General features: G+C 37.2%; 1 protein-coding gene across 4 annotated transcripts in view; it reads left to right on the plus strand.

Annotated features, from left to right (window-relative positions):
• The window catches only part of ARHGAP29 (Rho GTPase activating protein 29), an 82525-nt gene that overhangs the window by 55062 nt on the left and 3923 nt on the right, over nucleotides 1-23540 (plus strand). For all 4 annotated transcript variants that reach the window (XM_070367647.1, XM_070367651.1, XM_070367649.1 and 1 more), the window contains 10 exons: nucleotides 7738-7895; nucleotides 8351-8487; nucleotides 8754-8858; nucleotides 11512-11610; nucleotides 14226-14365; nucleotides 14646-14834; nucleotides 15096-15233; nucleotides 20998-21230; nucleotides 22427-22757; nucleotides 22888-22996. In XM_070367647.1, coding sequence (XP_070223748.1) covers nucleotides 7738-7895; nucleotides 8351-8487; nucleotides 8754-8858; nucleotides 11512-11610; nucleotides 14226-14365; nucleotides 14646-14834; nucleotides 15096-15233; nucleotides 20998-21230; nucleotides 22427-22757; nucleotides 22888-22996 — 1639 coding nt within the window. The remainder of the gene's footprint in view (nucleotides 1-7737; nucleotides 7896-8350; nucleotides 8488-8753; nucleotides 8859-11511; nucleotides 11611-14225; nucleotides 14366-14645; nucleotides 14835-15095; nucleotides 15234-20997; nucleotides 21231-22426; nucleotides 22758-22887; nucleotides 22997-23540) is intronic.

Consider the following 23540-nt stretch of genomic DNA (forward strand, 5'->3'; position numbering starts at 1 on the left):
GTTTTCTGTTTGTACCTTATGTTTCCCTTCATCTGTTTCTCTTTTGATGCCTTTTTTGTATAAATCGATAATTTTTTAGAATTACATTTTAATTGATCTATTTAATTTATTAAAGACTTAATGTTTTATTTATATATTAGAATTATATTTTAGTTTATCTAAAATGATTTGTCTAAAGTTTAATTTATTATATATATTTTAATATATCTATTGGGTCTTTGATTATGTCTGTTCATTTGTATAGTGTTTTTTCTTTAAATGGCTGCACTAAGACTATAATGGCTGCATTTTTCAGTTTACTTTGAACTAATATTTTACCAAGTTCAAATGGAATGTGAGAACTATACCACCATATAAGTTCCTTTATTCATTTTTAGTTGTAGTTGATATGTATCTTACATCTGCATACATTGAAAACTTCACCAGACAAACTTACAATTTTGGTTTTCGAAAGTCTCATATTTTAGAGAGTTTAAGAGAATAAAACTAGTCTTTAAATGTACCCAGATATTTACCATTTCTGTTATTATTCTTTCACTCTGAGTTTCCATCTTCTCTCCCATATAATTTCTTTTGTCCAAAGAACTTCTTTTACCATTTCTTTTATAGTTGGTCTACTGGTGATGAATTCTCTTGGTTGTCTTTCATCTTAGAATGTCTATTTCATCTTCATGCATGAAGGATATTTTCACTGAATTTAGAATTCAGTTCTTTTAACACTTTATTTATAAAAATGTTATTCCACTGCCTCTGGCATCCAGAGTTTCTATGCATAGTCATTTGAATCATTGTTTCCCTAATATGAAGCGTGTTGTTTTTCTTTGGCTGCTTGCAAAAATTTTTCTTGGTCTTTGGGCTTCAGCAGTTTGATTACAGTGTATTTGGATGTAACTTTTGTTGAGTTTCTCCTGTTCTTGGATCTACAGATTTAACTCTTTCAATGTGTAAGAAGTATTTGGCTATTTTTCCTTCAGATTTTTTTTTTTGTAACAGTCCCTCATCTTCCTCTAAGACCCTAAAGACTCAAATGACAGATCTTTTGTTATTATTCCACAAGAATGTAGGACTTTTTTTCCCCCAATCTTTTTTTCTCCTGATTGTTTATGTTGTTCTACTGATCTTTTTTCAAGCTCACTGACTTTTTTTGTTGTTATCTCCATTTTCCGTACAGTCAATCCACTGATTTTTTTGTTTTGGATATTTTTTTAGTAGTAAAATCTCCTTTTGTTTCTTTTTTATATCTTCAAATTCTCTGCTGAGACTTCAGTCTTTCCACATTTTAATATTGTTGGCCCTTATTTCTTGAAATCTAATAATATCTGCTTTAAAGTCTATGATAATTCAAATAGCTGAGTCATCTCGGTGTTGGTATCTGTTTGTCTTTTTTCTTATGAGTTGTTGAGATTGTCCCAGTTCTTTGTGTGACAAGTAATTTTGGATGATATCTTAGGCATTTTCAGTATTACCTTATATGACTCTGGGTTTTCTTTATAACCTGTATTGGATGTTGATTCTTTAAAAATTTAGCAGGCTTTTGATCCAGCTAGGTTCACTCTTCAACTAAGGACTCCCTTCTAGGCCTTCTGGCTGGGAAACTGAAGTTAACCTAGTCTGCTGCTTTGAGAGCTGAGTTGGGGAAGGATAAAGAGAAAGAAACAACAGGAATTTCAGACTCCTCATTCCTCAGACTACAGTTATAGAAAAGAATTCCCCTCAGTTTTAGACGTGTGTTCTGCTGCTACTGCCATCACTCACACTGCCAGAGGACTTCATCTTAGGGCTTGGGGCAAGAGAGAAAACAAACATACAAAAGAAACAAGAGAATTTCCCCAACTCTTTCAGTCACATATATTTGAGTAGGAGTAGTGTACTGACTGGGAAATATGAGCAGGAAAAAAATAACAGGAAGCATGCCACGGATTGGTCATAACTTAATTTGTAGTTTATTTCCACAATCTACTTGCTACCATTTACTTTTCAGAGCCTTCAGATAGCTAATCCGTGCATTCTGTCCAGGGTTTTTAGGGAAATTGAGTGAGAGACTTTGGAAGTGAGCTTATTCCATTTGAATCACAAACCTTCCTTAAAATATTTCTGGGTGTTTAAAATTGTATCTCATTTATTTATCAAATTCTGATTAATTAATATGTGGTTAATTTACAGTCAATTTTAATAAAAATATTGAAAAGAATTACAAAATCCCAAGATTCAAAATTCCTGTGTAAGTTATTTAAGCCAACTTTTTACCTTTTACAAGTCCTTTTACCTCAAACAATAGCTAATGATAATTAAGATTGTGTGTTTGCCAGTGTATTGTGAATGAAGCTGTTTGTCTTCATTAACTCATTTAATTTTCACAAAATCATGTTGGGTAACTATAATTGTTTTAAGCTCCATTTTACTGATGGAGTAAAGTTTAGAAAATCTTTCTTCTCCAAGTGTATTCCTTATACCAGTCACATTCTTGTTACTTTGGAAGTCTATAAGGAATGCAGAATTTTGGGTTTCAGCCTAAACTTTTGATATCAGAATCTGTATTTTGAACAGGATCCCCTACAAGATTTATTGCACATTAACTTTTTTGGAAACAAATGTTTAATGTAGTTATAAACAACTTAATATCAAAGTCACCCAGCTATACGTTGGAAAGCCAGACTTGAAGAATGACTTCAGAGCTGGTGCTTCTAAATACTGTGCTATCTTGCTGTGAATGATTACCCAGCCTGGATTTGAACAACTCCAGAATTAGTATGACGTGTATATTGAGCTTTTAAAAAAATCTGTTTTATTGTAGACCTTTCAAGTTGTGCTATATTGATATAATCCCTCTTCCACAAGATAGTACTTTAAATATCTCTCCCTGGATTTTTTTTCAGACTGCTGAAATCTGACTACTTCATATAACAGAGTTCTCTCATGAGCTTAATCTTGTTTGTCTGCCTCCATCTAAAAAAGTGATGCTGTTTGGTGATCCAACAATTATTATTTCTTTTAATTTGATGTGATATAAACAAGAAGTTACCTAATTTTGTTGGAGAAGGAAATGGCAACCCATTCCAGTGTTCTTGCCTGGAGAATCCCATGGAGCCTGGCAGGCTGCAATCCATGGGGTTGTGAGAGTTGGACATGACTGAGCAACTAAGCACACAATTTTGTATATAACATTTGTATTTGTTAATGCCTGTTGTTCAGTTGCTAAGTTATGCCCAGCTCTTTGTGACCCCATTGACTGTAAATGCCAGCCTCTTCTGTCCTCCAGTATCTCTTGGAGTTTGCTCAAATTCATGTCCATTGAATCGGTGATGCTGTCTAACCATCTCATCCTCTGTTGCACCCTTCTCTTTCACCTTTAATCTTTCTCAGCATCAGGGTCTTTTCCAGTGAGCCACCTCTTTGCGTTAGGTGGCCAGAATTTTGGAGCTTCAGCTTCAGCATCAGTCCTTCCAATGAATATTCAGAGTTGATTTCCTTTAGGATTGACTGGTTTGATCTCCTTGGAGTCCAAGGGACTCACTCAGTAGGGTCTCTTCTCCAGCACCACACTTGGAAAGTATCAGTTCTTCAGCACTCAGCCTTTTTTCTTTATTGTCCTACTCTCAACATCCATACTTGACTACTGGAAAAACCATAGCTTTGACTATATGGACCTTTGTCAGCATAGTGATGTCTCTGCTTTTTAATATGCTGTCTAGGTTTCTCATAGCTTTTCTTCCAAGGAGCAAGCGTCTTTTAATTTCATGCCTGCAGTCACCATCTGCAGTGATTTTGGAGCCTAAGAAAAGTAAAATCTGTCACTGTTTCCACTTTTTTTCCCTTCTATTTGCCATCAAGTGTTGGGACCAAATGCCATGCTCTTAGTTTTCTAAATGTTGACTTTCAAGCCAGCTTTTTCACTTTCCTCTTTCACCCTCATCAAGAAGCTCTTTAGTTCCTCTTCACTTTGTGCCATTAGAGTCCTATCATATGCATGATGATACCACTACTGTTATTGCCTACTGTTTATTTAAAAGAAATATACAACAGATACCCTCTCTCAAGGAGTTTTAGCATTTATCTAGGGAGAGAGAATTAATACATCTGAAAAATTATAGAGCAGTACTTATCTGCGTATGAAGTAGACTTTGAGGTACAAGTTCCCCAAACTTGAACAAATACACAACTCTTGAAAATCACTACAGCGTATAATGTATAGTCTGTTTATGGGAAGTTTCTCCCTATAGATATTTGTGAGCAGAATTTCTTATTAGCTGGAGTTCTTTTGAACCAGTTTAATCAGTTTTACTCCTTCACTTTGAGGAAGTGACATTATTCACATGCAGATCTAAGCAGATAGCAAATCCAGCATTCAGTTCTTGAATGTAGGTGCTTTTCCCCCAAGGTAAGAGCCATAATTTTCTCAGATTTCTTTGTTTTCTTCTCTATCAAAGAAGAATTGGGGGATTTTTGGTGACTATTTTGTATCACCATCTCGCAAATTGTTTTCAAAAGAATTTTGTTCTCACTCTAGGATCTGTTATTATTACGTCTATCATTGAAAAGAAAACAAAGTCATCTGAAATATAAAGATGCTGGACACTCGGTTATATTCACTCACTATCTTAAGGAAGATACATAAATCAGTCCCAGCAAAATTATAAGTTACATCATAAACATCAAGAATTATTCTGTATTGAATTAGGAAGTATTGAAGGATATGGGATGAAGATCATAATTACATTACTAGGGCATTTCCAGGAGGTCGAGTGGCTAGGACTTCGTGCTTTCACCAAGGAGGGAAGTGAGTTCAATCCCTGGTCTAGGAACTAAGATCCTGGAATGCATGTATCTCGGCCCAAAAAAATTGCATTACTGAGTGAGAACAAGGAGAAATGACCAAACCAATTACCAAAGGCCTAATTAAATTAACAGACTTTGAAGGATGGGAAACATTAGCACAAGAGGTTTTCCTTTCCTTTGAAAGGACATTCATGAAAAATTTATCTTTTTAAAAAATGTAGGACAGAAATATTGAACAAAAATTTTTAGATTATTGCTAATGTATATGAGAGAAACTTTTCCCATTGATTGGAAATTATGAAATACTCTATTTCAGCAACTGTCAGAAAAATTTGTGCTAATCTGTGTGCCAGTGGAGTAAGTAAAGATTAAATATAGATGATGAAAGCTGGGCATAGAGTTGAAAATCCTCTGTTCTTGAGTGAGCAGTAACAGAAAACATGCAGGATTTCAATATGACCTTGACTGATAACACTTGCTACTACTATTCATTTGGTCATTTACCCTTTATGAAGCACTTAGGCCACTGTGCTATTATTCATTAGGGACCTAGAAGAAAAGGATGAAGTCCCAGACCCAGGACGGGATTGGGGGACAAAAAGATCTTAGGGACATGATGATTTTTGAAGTACCTATGAGCCACCCCAGTAAAGATTCCCAGCAAGTCCTGCAGGATCTACCCCATGGGGACCTCAATCTTCAGCATTTCTGTTAGGTGAGGGAGAAGACTGAATAATTTAGGGGAAAGATATTTTAAGATTGGACTTCCAGTACATATAAGGCTTTATTTATAAGTACCTGTAGACAAACATTGGAGAAGGCAATGGCAACCCATTCCAGTACTCTTGCCTGGAAAATCCCATGGATGGAGGAGCCTGGTAGGCTGTATAGTCCATGGGGTCGCTAAGAGTCCGACATGACTGAGCGACTTCACTTTCACTTTTCACTTTGATGCATTGGAGAAGGAAATGGCAACCCACCCCAGTGTTCTTGCCTAGAGAATCCCAGGGATGGCGGAGCCTGGTGGGCTGCCGTCTATGGGGTCGCACAGAGTCGGACATGACTGAAGCGACTTAGCAGCAGCAGCAGCAGCATAGACAAACATTAAGCGGATGAGTTGATTGATTATGCCTGTGTATTCATTTGACTTTTTAATTAGTGTTTCTAACTAGATTCATAAAGTTTATTAAAAAGTATTAAAAGTGGACATACAATTACCTTTAGGATCAAGAGAGTTCAGTTCAGTTTACCATTAACCAGAGAATTCCCAATTATAGCTAATTGTTGGACTTAAACTTTACCATCCACAATTTGAATTTCCTGTGTTACTTGAAGGAGGAACAAGTGATTCTATTATGTGCACTTTTCAAATACTATTTATGCTGACTCTTAGTTATCCTTGGAGAATGCCTATCTACCTTGGAAAGGACTTAGGCTAATCAAAAGTTCAACATATCATCTGGTAATCAAAAGAGATGAAGAGGAAACATGGCAGTCTTTGAAATAACATTAAGCTGATCAAAATTTGGCATTCATTCACATTTCCCACACAGAAGTGGGAGTGGCATTTAGAAAAGTCAGATCATGTTACAAATCCTGTGCTGTGCTGTATGTTGTACTTAGTCGCTCAGTCGTGTCTGACTCTTTGCAACCCCATGGACTGCAGCCTTCCAGGCTCCTCTGACCTTGGGGATTCTCCAGGCAAGAATACTGGAGTGGCTTGCCATACCCTCCTCCAGGGGATCTTCCCAACCCAGGGATCAAACCCAGGTCTCCCACACTGCATAGATTCTTTACTGACCGAGTCACCAGGGAACCCTCCACTCGCTTCCTGTTGTACCTTACCTTGGTTTAGATGGCGTCTTCCCTGTTTGGCTTTATCTCAAACTGAAACGCCACACTGACCTTTCATCTGTTTCTTGCGCATGACAGGTTCTTTCTTACTCACTTTTGCCCTAGGGTCTTTGCACTATCTCTTCTGTTTGTATTGGTTTTCTCCCTGGAACTTCTCACTGGTTCTTTGTTATATCAGGTCTCAGTTCAGACATTACCTCCTCAGAGAGTCCCTTCACCAAACTGTCATATCAAAAGTACCCTTTTGCAAACACATACCTGGTCATATTCTATAACCTGACAATGTTATATCATGTTTGTAGCAGTTTTCAGTACCAGAAATTATCCTACTTAATTTGTCCTCTGTCTTCAACCCCCACCCTCAGGAAAATGCAAACTCATATGAGGACTGGGATTTCATCTATTTATTTGCTGTAATATACCCAAAACTTGGATTTTTATGAACTTGAGAGTAGTTAATTCATGTACAGTTCTCGGGATGGACCTGGCATATTGTAAACACTCTGTCTGCTTATTTTTGTTGTTGTTCCTGTAAGTGGCAGTAGTGACAGTAGGCATGTTAGGCATTTGTAGAAATTCAATGGAATAATTATTTTGAATAGATTCAAGATAGTACCTAATTATAAAAACTGAGTGCTGTAGGACACATTATAAGTATAAAGTATTTCTATTTTTATAGGATTGAAGAAGTGAAACTGAAAATAATAGTGCTCTGATTGGAATTTTTCCTCCATGTTTTTCAGTGTAGACAGTTACGGTCAGACCATCAGAGTACAGAGCTGGGATCATCAGAAACACATCCATCTCCTAAAATTGTGAACCTGTAGGGACATGGGTTGTGTTTTTAAACCTTTCAGATTAAAGCCAGCTTTGCTGGAAGTGATTGCTCCTAGATACTTCATTAAAACTACTTTCCATGCCCCTCCCCCAATTTAGTCCTTGTACAAAGTCAGGTGACATAGTGTGCTCACGATGATATTCACTGTCGAATTCTTCACTGTGTGGCCTTTTTCTTGGTACTGTTACTTGAAATAAATGTGTATGTACATAGCATTCTCTGTAGCATGACTCTTTTACCTTTTTGTTTTGTTTTGTTTGTGACCATAGGTAACAGTTAACCTCTTCCAGATGCAGCAGCTGCAGGCTGCCTCCCTCTCAAGCAACTTACAATCTCTCTGTGATAGTGCCAAACTCTATGACCCAGGCCAAGAGTACAGTGAGTTTGTCAGGGCCACAAATTCAGCTGAAGAGGAGAAAGTTGATGGGTGAGAACATATAGAAGAAATTATTTCTAGATATAAAATCTTTATTGCCGAGTTTTCTATCTTGTGTCAGGTGGTGTCGTTTCTAACACTGACAGCATTGACTGTAAAACTTTCTGAATTTTTAAAATATTTAAGATGTAATTGACTTAGAGTAAAGCTTTCCATTTTGACACAGAGCTCAGTTATTTGAGATTTAGAAATCCACTATACTTGAAAAGTTTAACCATGCTATGAATAATTCACTATATTTTTGCTCCTCTTTTTCAAGTTTCAACTGTAATAAATAAAAATGATTAATAAGTTTTATTCACATATCTTTTAAGAAGTTCAACTATATGTTTCTTAATATTTAGTTTAATTACTCTGTTCATTAAATTAACAAATATTTCTGAAAATAAAGTGGGCTGATTATTTGTCATTTTTCTGTATGAAGAGTTGTATTTGGGTTTTCTTAGGAATGTAAATAAACAATTAAGCAGTCCTCCCATTTCTGGATACGGACCTTCTGACTCTTTAGAAGACGTTGTACGCCTTCCTGACAGCTCTAACAAGATTGAAGAGGACAGATGCTCTAACAGTGCAGACATAACAGGTAGTTTTTCACACTAAAAAGAGAACTAATTCATGACAGCTAAAATTGTTTAAATGTGATCATTAAATGAGTTGCAGGTCTGGAAGTTAAAAATCAGGCCTTGAGATATAACCTTATGAAGCTTTATTCATAGTTGTGAGCACTGCGCCTGTCAGCTGTCACACTGTTAGAGAAGTTTGACTTGTCTCATTTTAAATAATGTCAGTATTTTGCCTTATGAAATTCATCTGTAGCCAAGTTTGACTGTAAATATTCTTTTCTTAAAGGTCCATCTTTTCTAAGGTCATGGACATTTGGAATGTTTAGTGATTCTGAGAGCACTGGAGGAAGCAGTGAATCCAGATCTCTGGATTCTGAATCTATAAGTCCAGGTATATAAGTATTAAGTCTAGAGTGAAAATTCAATGAAAGATGAAAATATTCCTTTTGGGGGATATCTTAGCTACTTTATTTTCCTTTTTCTTTTTTTTAATTGAAGTATAGTTAATTTGCAATATTGTATTAGTTTTAAATGTCCAGCAAAGTTAATAGGTTATACATATATTTAGGTGTATATCTATATACTTTTTGGATTCCTTTCCATTATAGTTTATTACAAGATACTGAATATAGTTCATTGTGCTATACAGTAAACTCTTATTTATAACTATCTTATTTTTATAATGAATTGTCTCATAGAGAGAAGTATGTACATGTATATGTACAGTTTAAATAAAAATCATAGAACAAACCCATATATATTCAACACCTAGCCTAACAAAACATTATATTAGAAGGCCCCTGTGTGTACTTCCTTGATAACCTTGCCTTGTCACTCACCAGATGAACCATCATCCTGAATTTTGTTTATCTTTCCCTGGCTACTTTAAATATTTTAGTACTCATGTAGTTGAGCTTTGCCCTCTTTGGAATCTTAGGCAGACGAAATCATATTGTTCTTTTGTGACCTCTTTTATGAATTTTGAGATTCCTATTGATGTGTGAGAAACTGTCTTTTACTTTATGCTATATGCTGTATAGTTTTCCATTCTGTGGACATAATTTATTATATATCTTTTGGGTTGTTTTGTAGTTATTCACTGGGTAACGAGCCATAAAATGAATACCAATTCTTGTGCCTGTGATAACTTACTCATTTTTTATAAATGTGCTGTAAGGTACTTTGATAAAGAGAATCTCATCCTCTTTAGAGAGGCAGAGTAGATGTTTTGAATTCTCCCTTAATGGCTTCAAAGAGAATGACTTGTAATACAGCTAGCAAGAGAAGAATGGGTCATTTGAACCCTTGAGATTATTTCTTTCCATGTTCTTTCTCCTTCACTCTTCTACCAAAGACTGCTCCAATCCTGTTCTTCCTGGCTAAGTTTCTTTCTCCTAGGATCTTGGCATTCCAGGAGATATGTTATAGGATTTAACCTTCCTCAAAATCAAAGACTAATGACTTTTCTTTTCGTGTTCTACACAATTCAGAAATTTTATTCCTGTAAATATATCTTTGACTTTAAAGTTAGAAATGACTTCCATGCAGCACTGAGGTTTACAGGCAGGTTGTTGCCAACTAGCTTGAGGCCTACTTTAAAGTTATTGCTGTTCAGGAACACTTTGGAGATGTGAGCCTATTTAACTGAATATTTATAATTAGCTTTATAAAAACAGGTTCTAGCAATTCCCATAAATTTAGACTCAGTCTAGAGCAAAATTATTCCTAAATTATTTGGAATCCTGTAAGACTTCATGTGATAAAGATGAAAACTTAGAACCTGGTCACATGATAAATGGGTAAAGACCCAAGGATGCATAGCCTTGTGACAGCCATCCTCAGACACTGGTAGTGGAAAGGGATGAGAGTCAGAGTGCTTTGTAAGAAGACATGTGACTGGGGCTGGGATTTATAAGTGGTAGGTTTCTGCTCAGTAATGAAAGGAAGTCATTTTACAATTGTTGCTGCTGCTGCTTAGTTACTAAGTCATGTCGGAGTCTTTGCCATCCCATGAATTGTGTGTTTCCCACCAGGTTCCTCTGTCCATGGGATTTATCAGGCAAGAATACTGAAGTGGGTTGCCATTCCCTACTTCAGGGTATCTTCCCGATCCAGGCATCAAAACTCTATCTCCTGCTTGGCAGGGGGATTCTTTACCACTGAGCCACCTTGGAAGCCCTTGTTTTACAGTTATAATAGTTTTTAAATGAACATACGGCTTCATGATCTCTTAGTCATTTGGGGACACATTCAAAACAAAAACTAGATGACCACCTTTTAAGCATAGTTTGAAGAGGGGAAGGAATCTTTTGAGAGAGAGGAAGTGGTTTAAATAATTAGTGAAGTACTTTCTAACTCTGAACTGAAGACTCTCTTAAAGCCTTGAGTTAAATGTAAACTTCCACTTAGAGACAGCCCTGTTTGTAGGATCAGCACAGAGCAAATAAACCTCATTACCTGGTTGGGCTGCTTCCACACATGCTTTGAGACAACTGACAGAGTCCTTGGCTGACAACTTATGTCATGAACTCTTAGCTCCTGGCCAGGATCGTTGCTCCTGGTTCCCAGGCTCCTGTCTTACTAGCAACATAAATGTGATGGTACTGTTACATTGCTGTGTTTGTAGATTTTTGTATATTTTATTATAGAAAGCTTTAGGGTACACTTATTTCTTTATCACTTAATTCAACAAGCAAGTAATGACAGCTTTACTGTTCTGCCAGCTATTCCATCAGATATTAGATATAAGGCTTGAGTAGAAAATACTCTTTATTCTTGTAGAGTTCATAATCTCTAACACTATCAGAAGTTGACAGTTGAGGTCTCATTGGAATGTGTGATCCTCAGTTTATTTTAGATTTATTTGGAAAAGTCAGATTTGGCTCATTCTCTTTTGTTCCCAGTAGTAAGTATTAGGATCCTGTGTATCCACAGTCTGAATGGAAGCAATGTTGATATTGTAACTAATAAAATAGCATGACTTGTGTTATTCAAAAAATGCTGTCATTACCCATTTCTTAAACTCTCAATGAATTTTCTTTTAGGAGACTTTCATCGAAAACTTCCACGAACTCCATCCAGTGGCACCATGTCTTCTGCAGACGATCTGGATGAAAGAGAGCCACCCTCCCCTTCAGAAGCTGGTATTACTCTCACCTGAATCACATTTCCACTAAACTAGCTGAATCAGTAACACTGCATGATATTAGGAAGAAATAGTATGGTTTAAAGAATTACTTTACTGTGTATTAAACAAAAGGCATTATATTGACTAGATATATCCCAACCAATTATTTATAAGTATGGGTTCATAGTGTATTAATCAAATGTTACAAATAAAAATATAAGAATAAGGAAAACTACTAGAGCTAAAATGTATTGTTGTGATGCTCAAATAGGCTAGATATTTTTTTAAATATATATTTATTTATTTTTGGCTGCATTGGGTCTTAGTTGTGGTACGTGGGCTTGGTAGTTGCCCCACAGCATGTGGGATCTTAGTTCTCCCAACCAAGGATCAAACCTGCGTCCCCTGCATTGGAACACAGATTCTTAATCATTGGACCACCAGAGAAGTCCAATAGGCTAGATATTTTTATCTTTCAGAAACTTTATAGTGACTTAATTGTTCAGAGTGTACAGAAGAAATTCTGTTTCTGAGAATTTCTATGTGAGAAAATCCTCTTCAAAAGAAAGTGTAAGAAGCTAGGCAGGAAAAGTAAATAAAATACATGTACTTCTTGAGGGCAGGGAAGACTATGGATACTGAAGGACATAAAAGATCAGTCAGTTACATTAATGGCTTCACTTGAGACCTCCAGATACTTGTTTTGGCATCATTTTCTAAAGCAATATAGAATATCTGACCTCTGGTAGGATATTTATCGGATCAGATCAGTCACTCAGTCATGTCCAACTCTTTGCGACCCCATGAATCGCAGCACGCCAGGCCTCCCTGTCCAGCACCAACTCCCGGAGTTCACTCAGACTCACATCCATCGAGTCAGTGATGCCATCCAGCCATCTCATCCTCTGTCGTCCCCTTCTCCTCCTGCCCCCAGTCCCTCCCAGCATCAGAGTCTTTTCCAGTGAGTCAACTCTTCCCATGAGGTGGCCAAAGTACTGGAGTTTCAGCTTTAGCATCATTCCTTCCAAAGAAATCCCAGGGCTGATCTCCTTCAGAATGGACTGGTTGGATCTCCTTGCAGTCCAAGGGACTCTCAAGAGTCTTCTCCAACACCACAGTTCAAAAGCATCAATTCTTCAGCGCTCACCCTTCTTCACAGTCCAACTCTCACATCCATACATGACCACAGGAAAAACCATAGCCTTGACTAGACGAACCTTTGTTGGCAAAGTAATGTTTCTGCTTTTGAATATGCTATCTAGATTGGTCATAACTTTCCTTCCAAGGAGTAAGCGTCTTTTAATTTCATGGCTGCAGTCACCATCTGCAGTGATTTTGGAGCCCAGAAAAATAAAGTCTGACACTGTTTCCACTGTTTCCCCATCTATTTCCCATGAAGTGATGGGACCGGATGCCATGACCTTCGTTTTCTGAATGTTGAGCTTTAAGCCAACTTTTTCACTCTCCTCTTTCACTTTCATCAAGAGGCTTTTGAGTTCCTCTTCACTTTTCTGCCGTAAGGGTGGTGTCATCTGCATATCTGAGGTTATTGATATTTCTCCCGGCAATCTTGATTCCAGTTTGTGTTTCTTACAGTCCAGCGTTTCTCATGATGTACTCTGCATATAAGTTAAATAAACTGGGTGACAATATACAGCCTTGACAAACTCCTTTTCCTATTTGGAACCAGTCTATTGTTCCATGTCCAGTTCTAACTGTTGCTTCCTGACCTGCATACAGATTTCTCAAGAGGCAGATCAGGTGGTCTGGTATTCCCATCTCTTTCAGAATTTTCCACAGTTTATTGTGATCCACACAGTCAAAGGCTTTGGCATAGTCAATAAAGCAGAAATAGATGTTTTTCTGGAACTCTCTTGCTTTTTCCATGATCCAGCGGATGTTGGCAATTTGATCTCTGGTGCCTCTGCATTTTCTAAAACCAGCTTGAACATCAGGAAGTTCATGGTTCACATACTGCTGAAGCCTGGCTTGGAGAATTTTGAGCATTACTTTACTAGCATGTGAGATGAGTGCAATTGTGCGGCAGTTTGAGCATTCTTTGGCATTGCCTTTCTTTGGGATTGGAATGAAAACTGACCTTTTCCAGTCCTGTGGCCACTGCTGAGTTTTCCAAATTTGCTGGCACATTGAGTGCAGCACTTTCACAGCATCATCTTTCAGGATTTGGAATAGCTCAACTGGAATTCCGTCACCTGTAATTTTGTAATAAATCAAGAATAGCGTTATCTTTAATGCAAATAATCCTGACACACTAAACTCGTAGAGCTAGTTTTCTTCCAAACTTTATAAGGTCCTTCTCCAAGAATGTAATGGCTCCTGTGAAATGAAGATCATGTTAAACTGTAAATTTTATAATTCTGGAAACCTTGTGCCATGATATTTTAGAAGTATGTTATTGGTTTGATGATGATTTTTACTCATAGCTTAAATGTTTGATGAATGTGTACCTGATAAGGGATCTGTACATTGGATGCTTATTTTGATGTTACAGACTAAAAGTCATAACTTTTTGTAATCTTATTTAAAAATCTTTTAAAGTGTAGTATCATGTGGTATAATTTTTTCTGTCCTGCTAACCATTCTTGTATACAACCCTGCTTCTGTTGGAAGGACCCAATTCTCTTGGAACATTTAAGAAAACGTTGATGTCAAAGGCAGCTCTCACTCACAAATTTCGCAAACTGAGATCCCCCACCAAGTGCAGGGATTGTGAAGGCATTGTGGTATTCCATGGTGTTGAATGTGAAGAGGTAAGATCTTTCTGGAATTATATTAGCCCTTTTATCCTTTTTGCTTTATACTTTTTTGTTATTAATTTTGCAATTAAGATCTTTTGCAAATGTATTTTAAAAAAATTGAACCACAGTGTTCCTTCTATAATTTTATATTTTATTTTGCTATCAAATGTATTTCAAACCCAAGTAATACCTTTTAAACTCATTTTTGTTATTTATCACTCTACCTGTAGTTTGTCCTTTTGTGAACAGATTTAAGGTGAGTTCACCATTTTAAACTGTCATTTTCTTGTAGTGTCTCCTTGTTTGTCACCGAAAGTGTTTGGAAAATTTAGTCATCATTTGTGGTCATCAGAAACTTATGGGGAAAATCCACTTATTTGGAGCAGAGTTCACACAAGTTGCAAAAAAGGAACCAGATGGCATCCCTTTTGTACTCAAAATGTGTGCCTCAGAGATCGAAAATAGAGCCTTGAGTCTACAGGTACATTATAATTTTTAAAGTTAATACTTTTAAAGCATAAATGTGATTTGTTCTAATCATAAGGATACACTAAAGGAGAACAATGCTCTCAGTTTTTACTAAGTAACTGAATTTATTCAGATTTATTTGAAAAATATTACCTCATTTGGTCCTAGTTTTTTTCCTAAAATATTAGTAAGAATCAAAGTATATTTAGCTATATGCATTTAACCATTTGTACTGAAGCAGAATTTTTTGCAAAATTTTTTCTCTTTTCTCAAGGGAATTTATCGTGTATGTGGGAACAAAATCAAAACTGAAAAACTGTGTCAAGCCTTGGAAAATGGAATGCACTTGGTAGACATTTCAGAATTTAGCTCACATGATATCTGTGATGTCTTAAAATTATACCTTCGACAGGTAAAGTTTTTACCATTGAAACTTACCATTAAATAGAGCAAAAATATAATTTGCAATTTGCTGATAATGTTTGCTGCACACATTTTTCATTGATATAAACCATATCAATATTTTTCCAATTATTAAAGTACAGATCAAAGAGTGTATAAAATGTATGTACAGTTTAAAGACCCATAATAATAAAAATCTTCATTTTCTATCACTTAGGTCCTTATAATAGAACATTCTTATACTTTGTTGAAGGCCCCTATATGCCACTCCACAGTTGCAGCCCACAGCTCTACCCAGTGATGTTTCATAACAGTGTTAATACCTCCCTGTCTTTTCTTAATTGTTTTAGTACCTGTTGTGTATTCCTAAATATTGTTCATATATTTAAGAATAGTGGTTTAGCCACTAAGTTGTGTCCAACTCTTGCAACCCCATGGACTGTAGCCCTCCAGGCTGCTCTGCCCGTGGAATTTCCCAAGCAAGAATACTGGAGTGGGTTGCCATTTCCTTCTCCAAGGGGCATCTTCCCAATCCAGGGATCAAACCCAGGTCTCCTGCATTGAAGGCAGATTCTTTACCAACTGAGCCACAAGGGAAGCCTCACAATATACATACAACAGAATGTATCAAGTTCTTGAAAACTGAGTAGAAAGCATAAATCTAGCTGTTTAAGGAAAGTTTACTATTCACACTGTTATATGAAGGATTCAGTAGTGGTTTGGCTTTAGTTTCATTGGTATTTTAGAATAGCTGTTGGGGGAGGTTAGTGATCAAGGTGTGAATGCATTCAGGGAAGATGAAGTTCACTATGGTTGGGGCATCAGTCAGGGCTCTCCTATAAGCTTAGTACTGCAAGTTCAGCAGGAATGTGGTCAGCAGTGAAGTGCTTTATATTTTCTTTTTCTGTGCTCACTCTTGTACTCGCATGTTTTAGGAGTAGGTCTGAAGAAAATGCTGCTGTGGGTGGATTAAGTGGCCATAATGTCTCAGGCAGCAGCTCATGGAAGGGTTGCGGGAACAATCAGCACTTTGTCATGATAAGCCAAGTTCAAAAGATCTGGGCCAGGGCCAGCTGCATTCTGTCCTTGGGTAAAGCTCTGTCCTTGAGTGAAAATGAAGACAATTGCAGAGAGCATAGTAATGTTGGTCCTCTACGTGTCCATCTCAGGAGCTCTGTTCTTCTGGGTCCTTTTTCATATGGGAAGAGCTGTCATCCTGGGGTCTCTCTTCTCCACTCTCTTCTGTGAGAACACCTGTCTTCTGTGTCATGTCTTCTTGTTTTTTATTCTCCTGTTTTGGTCAGGGCCATCTGGAGCAAGGTGGACTAACTAAACATTTGAAACTGTTTTATCTGTAAATGTCTTTACTTTGCTTCCTTGAATAAGAATGGAAGAGTGGGAGGTAAGGAAGGTTATAATATTCTAGGCTGGAAATTATTTTTCTTTGGAAATTTGAAGGCATTTTTTTTTTATTGTTTTCTTTGAAGCCTAAAATCCTTCTCATTCCTGACTATTTATTTATATGTAGCCTGTTGTTTTCTCTCTGAAAACTTGTAGAATCTTTTGCTATCTACTATCTTCAAATTCCACAGCCTTGATGTGGGTGTATTTTCATCCACTCTTTCAGGCACTCCACAGTTTCTGTCATTCTGCTTACTTGTCCTTTAGTTCGTGGAACTTTAATTTCCTTGCTCTGTTGCTCCCCTCTGTTTTCTCTGTGTTTTTTTCTGGAACTTACATTTGGATGCAACTTGTATTGGTTCTCTAGCTTCCTTCCCTTTTCCCTGTTCTTTCGTTTTTGTTTTCTTTTAATTCTGTCTAAAAAATTCCCTCAGCTTTATCTTCCATTCTTACTGTAAACTATTTCATTTCTGAGATCATGTTTTAATTTCCAAGAATTCTAGTTTTCTGTCCCTTTTATAACATTCTTTTTATTTTATTGAATGCTGTATTTCTTCTACCTGAAATATTCATATTTTTTTAAAGAATTTTTTCTTGTCTCAGCTTCTAGCCCTGTCCTATAGAAATATAATGTGAGCTTTGTATATAATATTTAATTTCCTAGTAGCCACATAAAAAGAAACAGTGAAGTTAAATTTTAATATTTCATTTAACAAATGGAAAGCATCTGAGCATCTAATCAGTAATTTTAAATAATTAATGAAATATTTACCTTTTCTGGGGTTTACTGGGTCTTTGAAATCTGGTGTGTATTTTTCACTTAGAGCACATGTCAGTTTGGAACAGCCACATGTCCACTGCTCAGTAGCCATATATGACTAGCAGCCACAATATTGACGGCAGAGTTGTAGGCCTTCGAGTTGGTTTTTTCCTATTTTCATTTCTGTCTTCTGTAGTTTTCTCCTTAAAATGAAAGCTTTGGGAACTGAAATCTCTCTGGAAGCTTTTTTAATTGTAAACTATTTTTAAGATTTTATTGAACTATCATTGATGTACAGTGTTGTATTAATTTCTGCAAAGTGATTCCTTTTTTACATATTTTTTACATATATATTTTTTTTATATATATATATATATATTCTTTTAATATTTTTTTCCATTATGGTTTATCCCAGAATATTGGATATGGTTCCCTGTGCTACTGTCTGGAAACTCTTGAATACATGAAGACTTGAAGATTTTGAACTTTACTGTAGTGAGTGTAGCGTTATCTAAGAGGACTGTTTGGGAAACACCTGACATTCGTATGTCTAGGTCTCTGCTTGTGGGCTAATCTAATAGCACAGAGAAGAGTCTTTCCCTGCCTACAGGTATGATTCCATAACTCTGGGATCCTAGTTAGGTAAGAAGGGTTCAGCAGGCATACAGTCACTAAATCCTTATTTAAGATAGTTACCCACCTGTTCCTTATGCTTGGCATTACCCTTCCAGAGACCCTCTGTTTTACACTGCCCAGAGAAGAAATTTCCAGACTTCTGAGGTTGCTCAGGAGCATGGACTAGGGATAAAGATCTAGAATTCTAATGCTTTTTGGATAGCTCACACTTCCCCCAAATTAGAGGACCTAGTCTAACAATCCCTGAATCTCCTTCAGTTCAGCTCAGTCATCTCTGACTCTTTGCGACCCCAATGACTGCAGCACGCCAGGCCTCCCTGTCCATCACCAACTCCCGAAGTTTACTCAGAATCATGTCCACAGGGTCGGTGATGCCATCCAACCGTCTCATCCTCTGTCATCCCCTTCTTCTCCCGTCTTCAATCTTTCCCAGCATCAGGGTCTTTTCACATGAGTCAGCTCTTCACATCAGGTGGCCAAAGTATTGGAGTGTCAACTTCAGCATCAGTCCTTCCAAGGAATAGTCAGGACTGATTTCTTTTAGGATGTACTGGTTGAATCTCCTTGCAGTCCAAGGGACTCTCAAGAGTCTTCTCCAACACCACAGTTCAAAAGCATCAATTCTTTGGCATTCAGCTTTCTTTATAGTCCAACTTTCACATCCATACATGACTACTGGAAAAACCAAAGCTTCAACTAGACGGACCTTTGTTGGCAAAGTAATGTCCCTGCTTTTTAATACACTGTCTAGGTTGGTCATAGCTTTTCTTCCAAGGAGCAAGTGTCTTTTAATTTCATGGCTGCAGTCACCATCTGCAGTGATTTTGGAGCCCAAAAAAATAGTCTGACAATGTTTCCACTGTTTTCCCAACTATTTGCAATGAAGTGATGAGATCAGATGCCATGATCTTAGTTTTCTGAATTTTAGGCCAACTTTTTCACTCTCCACTTTCACTTTCATCAAGAGGCTCTTTAGTTCTTCGCTTTCTGCCATAAGGGTGGTGTCATCTGCACATCTGAGGTTATTGATATTTCTCCCAACAATCTTGATTCCATCTTGTGCTTCATCCAGCCCAGCGTTTCTCATGATGTACTCTGTATATAAGTCAAATAAGCAGGGTGACAATATACAGCCTTGATATATTCCTTTCCTGATTTGGAACCAGTCTGTTGTTCCATGTCCAGTTCTAACTGTTGCTTCCTGACCTGCATACAGATTTCTCAAGAGGCAGAGTCTCCTTAGGATCCGGTAAATCATGTTGATTCTCCGTTTAGAATTTTAGCTTTCTTAGGAGTGCTAAGTCAGCACATGTTTATGTCCTCTTCAGCTTGCGAAATGTTTTTTGTCTCCATCCCTGTTCTCCCAGTCCTGTGGGCTTAACTGTATGTCAGTGGGATTGTAGAAAGGAAAGAAATTAGGTACAAATGTTGAATGTACCATGTTAGCCCAGGAAACTATTGATATATCTTTAACCACATTTTATATGATTCTCAACTGAGAAATGGAGACAGTATTTTCAAATAACTTAATCTCACAATGAATCATCCTTTATTTCTTCTAGTCAGTCAGGGAGAGGAAATAAATGGGGTCAAATACTACCAGCTTTTGGTCTTCCTGGGTGGCTCAGTGGTAAAGAATCCATTTGCCAGTGCAGAAGATGCCAGAGATAAGGATTCAATCCCTGAGTCAAAAAGATCCCCTAGAGAAGGAAATGGCAACCCACTGCAATATTCTTGCCTGGGAAACCCCATGGACAGAAGAGCCTGGCAGGCTACAGTCCATGGGGGTTGTAAAGAGTTGGACGTGACTTGGCAGCTAAACAGCAACAACATACCAGCTCTAGTTCTGTGCTAGGAATACTATGGGACCAGAGCTTTAGTGTGGAAAGCCATGGTCAGTTCTTACAGTATTAAGAGAATAGCCTTTATTTTACTCAGTACTATGTGGGAAATCTGAAGCTCCAAGAATGACCTTCTTCAGATCCCAAAATGGTAGAGGTAGAAATTGATCTTGATGCCCTCTTTGGGACCAGCAGGGGAAGCTGGAGAAGTAGGTGCCAACCTCACCACAGATAGTGTAAGACATCACCTAGCAAGAGAGATGTTGTATATTTTATCACCACGCAGTGCAATCCTTGAAATCAGTTATGCCAGTAGACGGATAAAGGTGGTATGCCTATGGACAGTTTGAGAGAGGAACTTCTTTTGATCTGCTTATTGGCAATTAAAGTGGTATTTAAAAATTAGATAAAATGTTGGCAGTGTCTTCTTGTTAAGTCATATTGTCTTTTGCTAATCTTCAGTCAGGTCCAGGTAAAACACAAGGGCCTTATAGCATTTTGTTCTGTCTCCCATACAAACAGAAAATAAGTTTTTTCTATTTAATTTGATATATATTGTACATTATCCTGGATTTTTTTCAATAAGATAGCTGAAGATCATGCTGACTTTGGGGCAGTCTTGAATGTAATTGGTATAGAGTATCAGTTTTAAAATCCCATAATGCAGCTTTAGGTTTAGAGTTTTACTTGATTACTAGTTAACTCATTTTTAATATGGATATACTTACGGTGATGTCAGATTCACTTTATAGATCACACCTAGCAAACATACATACATTTCTTTTTTTCTTGTTCTAGAGTTTAATTTTTTTTCTTCTGGTTGTATTGAGATATAACTGACATACAGCACTGTATAAGTTTAAGCTGTACAGCATAACAGTTTGACTGACATACATCATGAGACGATTATCACAATAAGTTTAGTGAAATCCATCATATATAGATACAAGGTTAAAGAAATAGAAAAAAGTATTTTTCCTTGTGATGAGACATTACGTACATTTCTAACTGTGGATTGACCTTAAGTCCTGTTACCTAAAAAGGATGTGCTAAACCACTCAGTAGCTATTCAGTAAATTATTAACAGTGAAAAACATGAAAAGAATGATATTTCTAATATAATTTTATCTCTTTAGCTGCCAGAACCATTTATTTTATTTCGATTGTACAAGGAATTTATAGACCTTGCAATAGAAATCCAACATGTAAATGAAGAACAGGAGATGAAAAAGGATAACCCTGAGGACAAAAAATGGCCAAGTTCATCTATAGAAATAAGCCGAATCCTCCTAAAAAGCAAGGACCTTCTAAGACAATTGCCAGCATCAAATTTTAACAGCCTTCATTACCTCATAGTTCATCTTAAGCGGTAAGAACTTTGAATAAGACAGGCGTTAATGGGTGGATAATGGGTCAGTTTTTTTGGTTTTGCTTTTATGGTTTATTTTTTTAATTGTGGTAAAATACACATAACAAAAATTTACCCTTTTAGCCATTTTTAAGTGTACAGCTCAGTAGTAAGTACATTTCACATTCTTGTGGTATTGTTTTTTGACTGAATATTTCATTTCTAATATGTATGAGGGAAAGGGAGACACTTAATATATGTTCTTGGAGCCAACATCTTTCTGTCAGATGCCTGTTCTGTGCCAGGCTCTGGCTGGGGAAATAAGGATGCAGATGTCAGGTTTCTTTCATGTGTCCTGCTGTGAGCTTGAGTGGCAGACCTGCACAGAAGTGCACTGCAGTGTCATTCTCATTCGGAGGGTACTTCGCTTAGCATGCAGAGGAGCATGGGGGAGGGGGTCGTGAATCAGAGACGGTAACCCTGAGCCAGACTTGAAGAACGGTTTGCTGATGTGCAAAAGGGCAGTCCAGGCAGAGACACAGGAGAACGCTTTGCTTTAGGGGACATAAAAGAAGTTCAGTTCGGCCGCAGTCTAGCAAGCAGTAGCACAAAGTGAGCAAGGTGGAGTCCTGGTAAAGTCATACATGCCTGGCAGATTAATTGACTGTCTTCTTTCTGTACTCACTGAAGGATTTGGGGCCAGGAATTTAACATGGTCAAGTTTGCCTGTTAGGTCTTCCTAGCAGCTGTATCGAGAATGGCTTGGAGGGGAGGTACTTAATTACTTCAATTCAGATCTCCTTGAATAGTCAGAGAAATAAAAGGTGATGAGAACTTGAAGTAAGGCCAGAGCAGTGGGAATGGCAGTGGAGCAGCAGAGAGATCTTTAGGATCAGCTAGGCTTGAGGACTAGCTGTGGGCAGTGAGGTAGAGTTTCCACCATAGGTACCTGGGAGGATGTCATACATATTTACTAAGATAGGAGCAACATTTAGGGGTATTTTTTTTTTTTTCTGCTGGTAAAACTATACTGATTCCTTCTACTTATTTATATTTAACCCTAATACCGTGAAACCCAACTTGCTGTGTGGTCAATATTTAAGCAAATAAATAGATCCTTTTCCTAGATTTCAACCCATTTTTCCTCCACCTTTCCCATCCCATAATACACTGCCATCAAGGAAATCTAATACAGCCTTATGTGTTCTGCGTCGCAGAGTTGTAGATCATTCAGAAGAAAACAAAATGAACTCCAGAAACTTGGGTGTGATATTCGGACCAAGTCTCCTTAGGCCGAGGCCCACAACGGCTCCGATCACCATCTCCTCTCTTGCTGACTATTCAAATCAAGCACGGTTGGTAGAGTTCCTCATTACCTACTCACAGAAGATCTTTGATGGGTCCCTGCAGCCACAGGATTCGGCTGTAGGTAGTGCAGGTGGCATCGCACCTCAGGTTGACCCAGGCTATCTTCCAAAGTCTCTGTTATCACCAGAAGAAAGAGATCCAGAACGTTCTATGAAGTCATTGTTTTTCTCTTCAAAAGAAGTGAGTTTTGCTTATATGGAATTATGTTGGAACTTTGTAAAGTGTAACGTTATAAGTTGAAAATCTTTGAACTGTTTATTTTGAAGTGTGTTTTGCTTCTTCAAGTTTAAAAACTTTCTTCTATCAACAGGATATCCAAACTACGGATAGTGAATGCAAAAGTTTTGAATCCACTCCATCATTTGAGGAATCAGAGCGAAAGCAAAATGCATTAGAAAAATGTGATGCATATCTCATTGGTGAGTGGCCATGTAAAATGCATGCTTACTGACTTAAAACTGTCCCAGTAAACCATGATTAAAAGCCAAGGTGAGTGAAGTTGAAAGAAGTCAGAGGGAGAAAGTTCTTTAGTAGTGCATCTTTCCCAGACATTAAGAATGCCTTTTAGTGTACCTTGTGTCTATATGAATGCCATTCTTTTCAGTAATCCTTATAAAAAGACATCTTAGAGTTCACAGGTGTGTTTTGTGCTCTTTCTGAAAAATTTTTTTTTTTTTTTTGCCATTAATGTATGTCAAGAACGCAGAAATGTTTTGAGTAGTATGATGATTCATTAGCATCTTTTGTAACCATAGATCATTGTATTGATCTTACGACTTGTAAGGAATCACTTAGACTCCTCAAATTCAAAAATTTTAGACTCAAAAAACTCAGAAAAAATTTTTTCAAATGCCTTTTCATATCACCTGTCATTAACACATTGAGCACACATGATATTTTTTTTATTTCCTTGTCTGTAGTCATTCACTGTATATAATTTTAGTTGTAGTGATTGGTGGCATC

Source organism: Bos mutus, chromosome 3, assembly GCF_027580195.1.
Source record: "Bos mutus isolate GX-2022 chromosome 3, NWIPB_WYAK_1.1, whole genome shotgun sequence".
Taxonomy (NCBI): Eukaryota; Metazoa; Chordata; class Mammalia; order Artiodactyla; family Bovidae; genus Bos; species Bos mutus.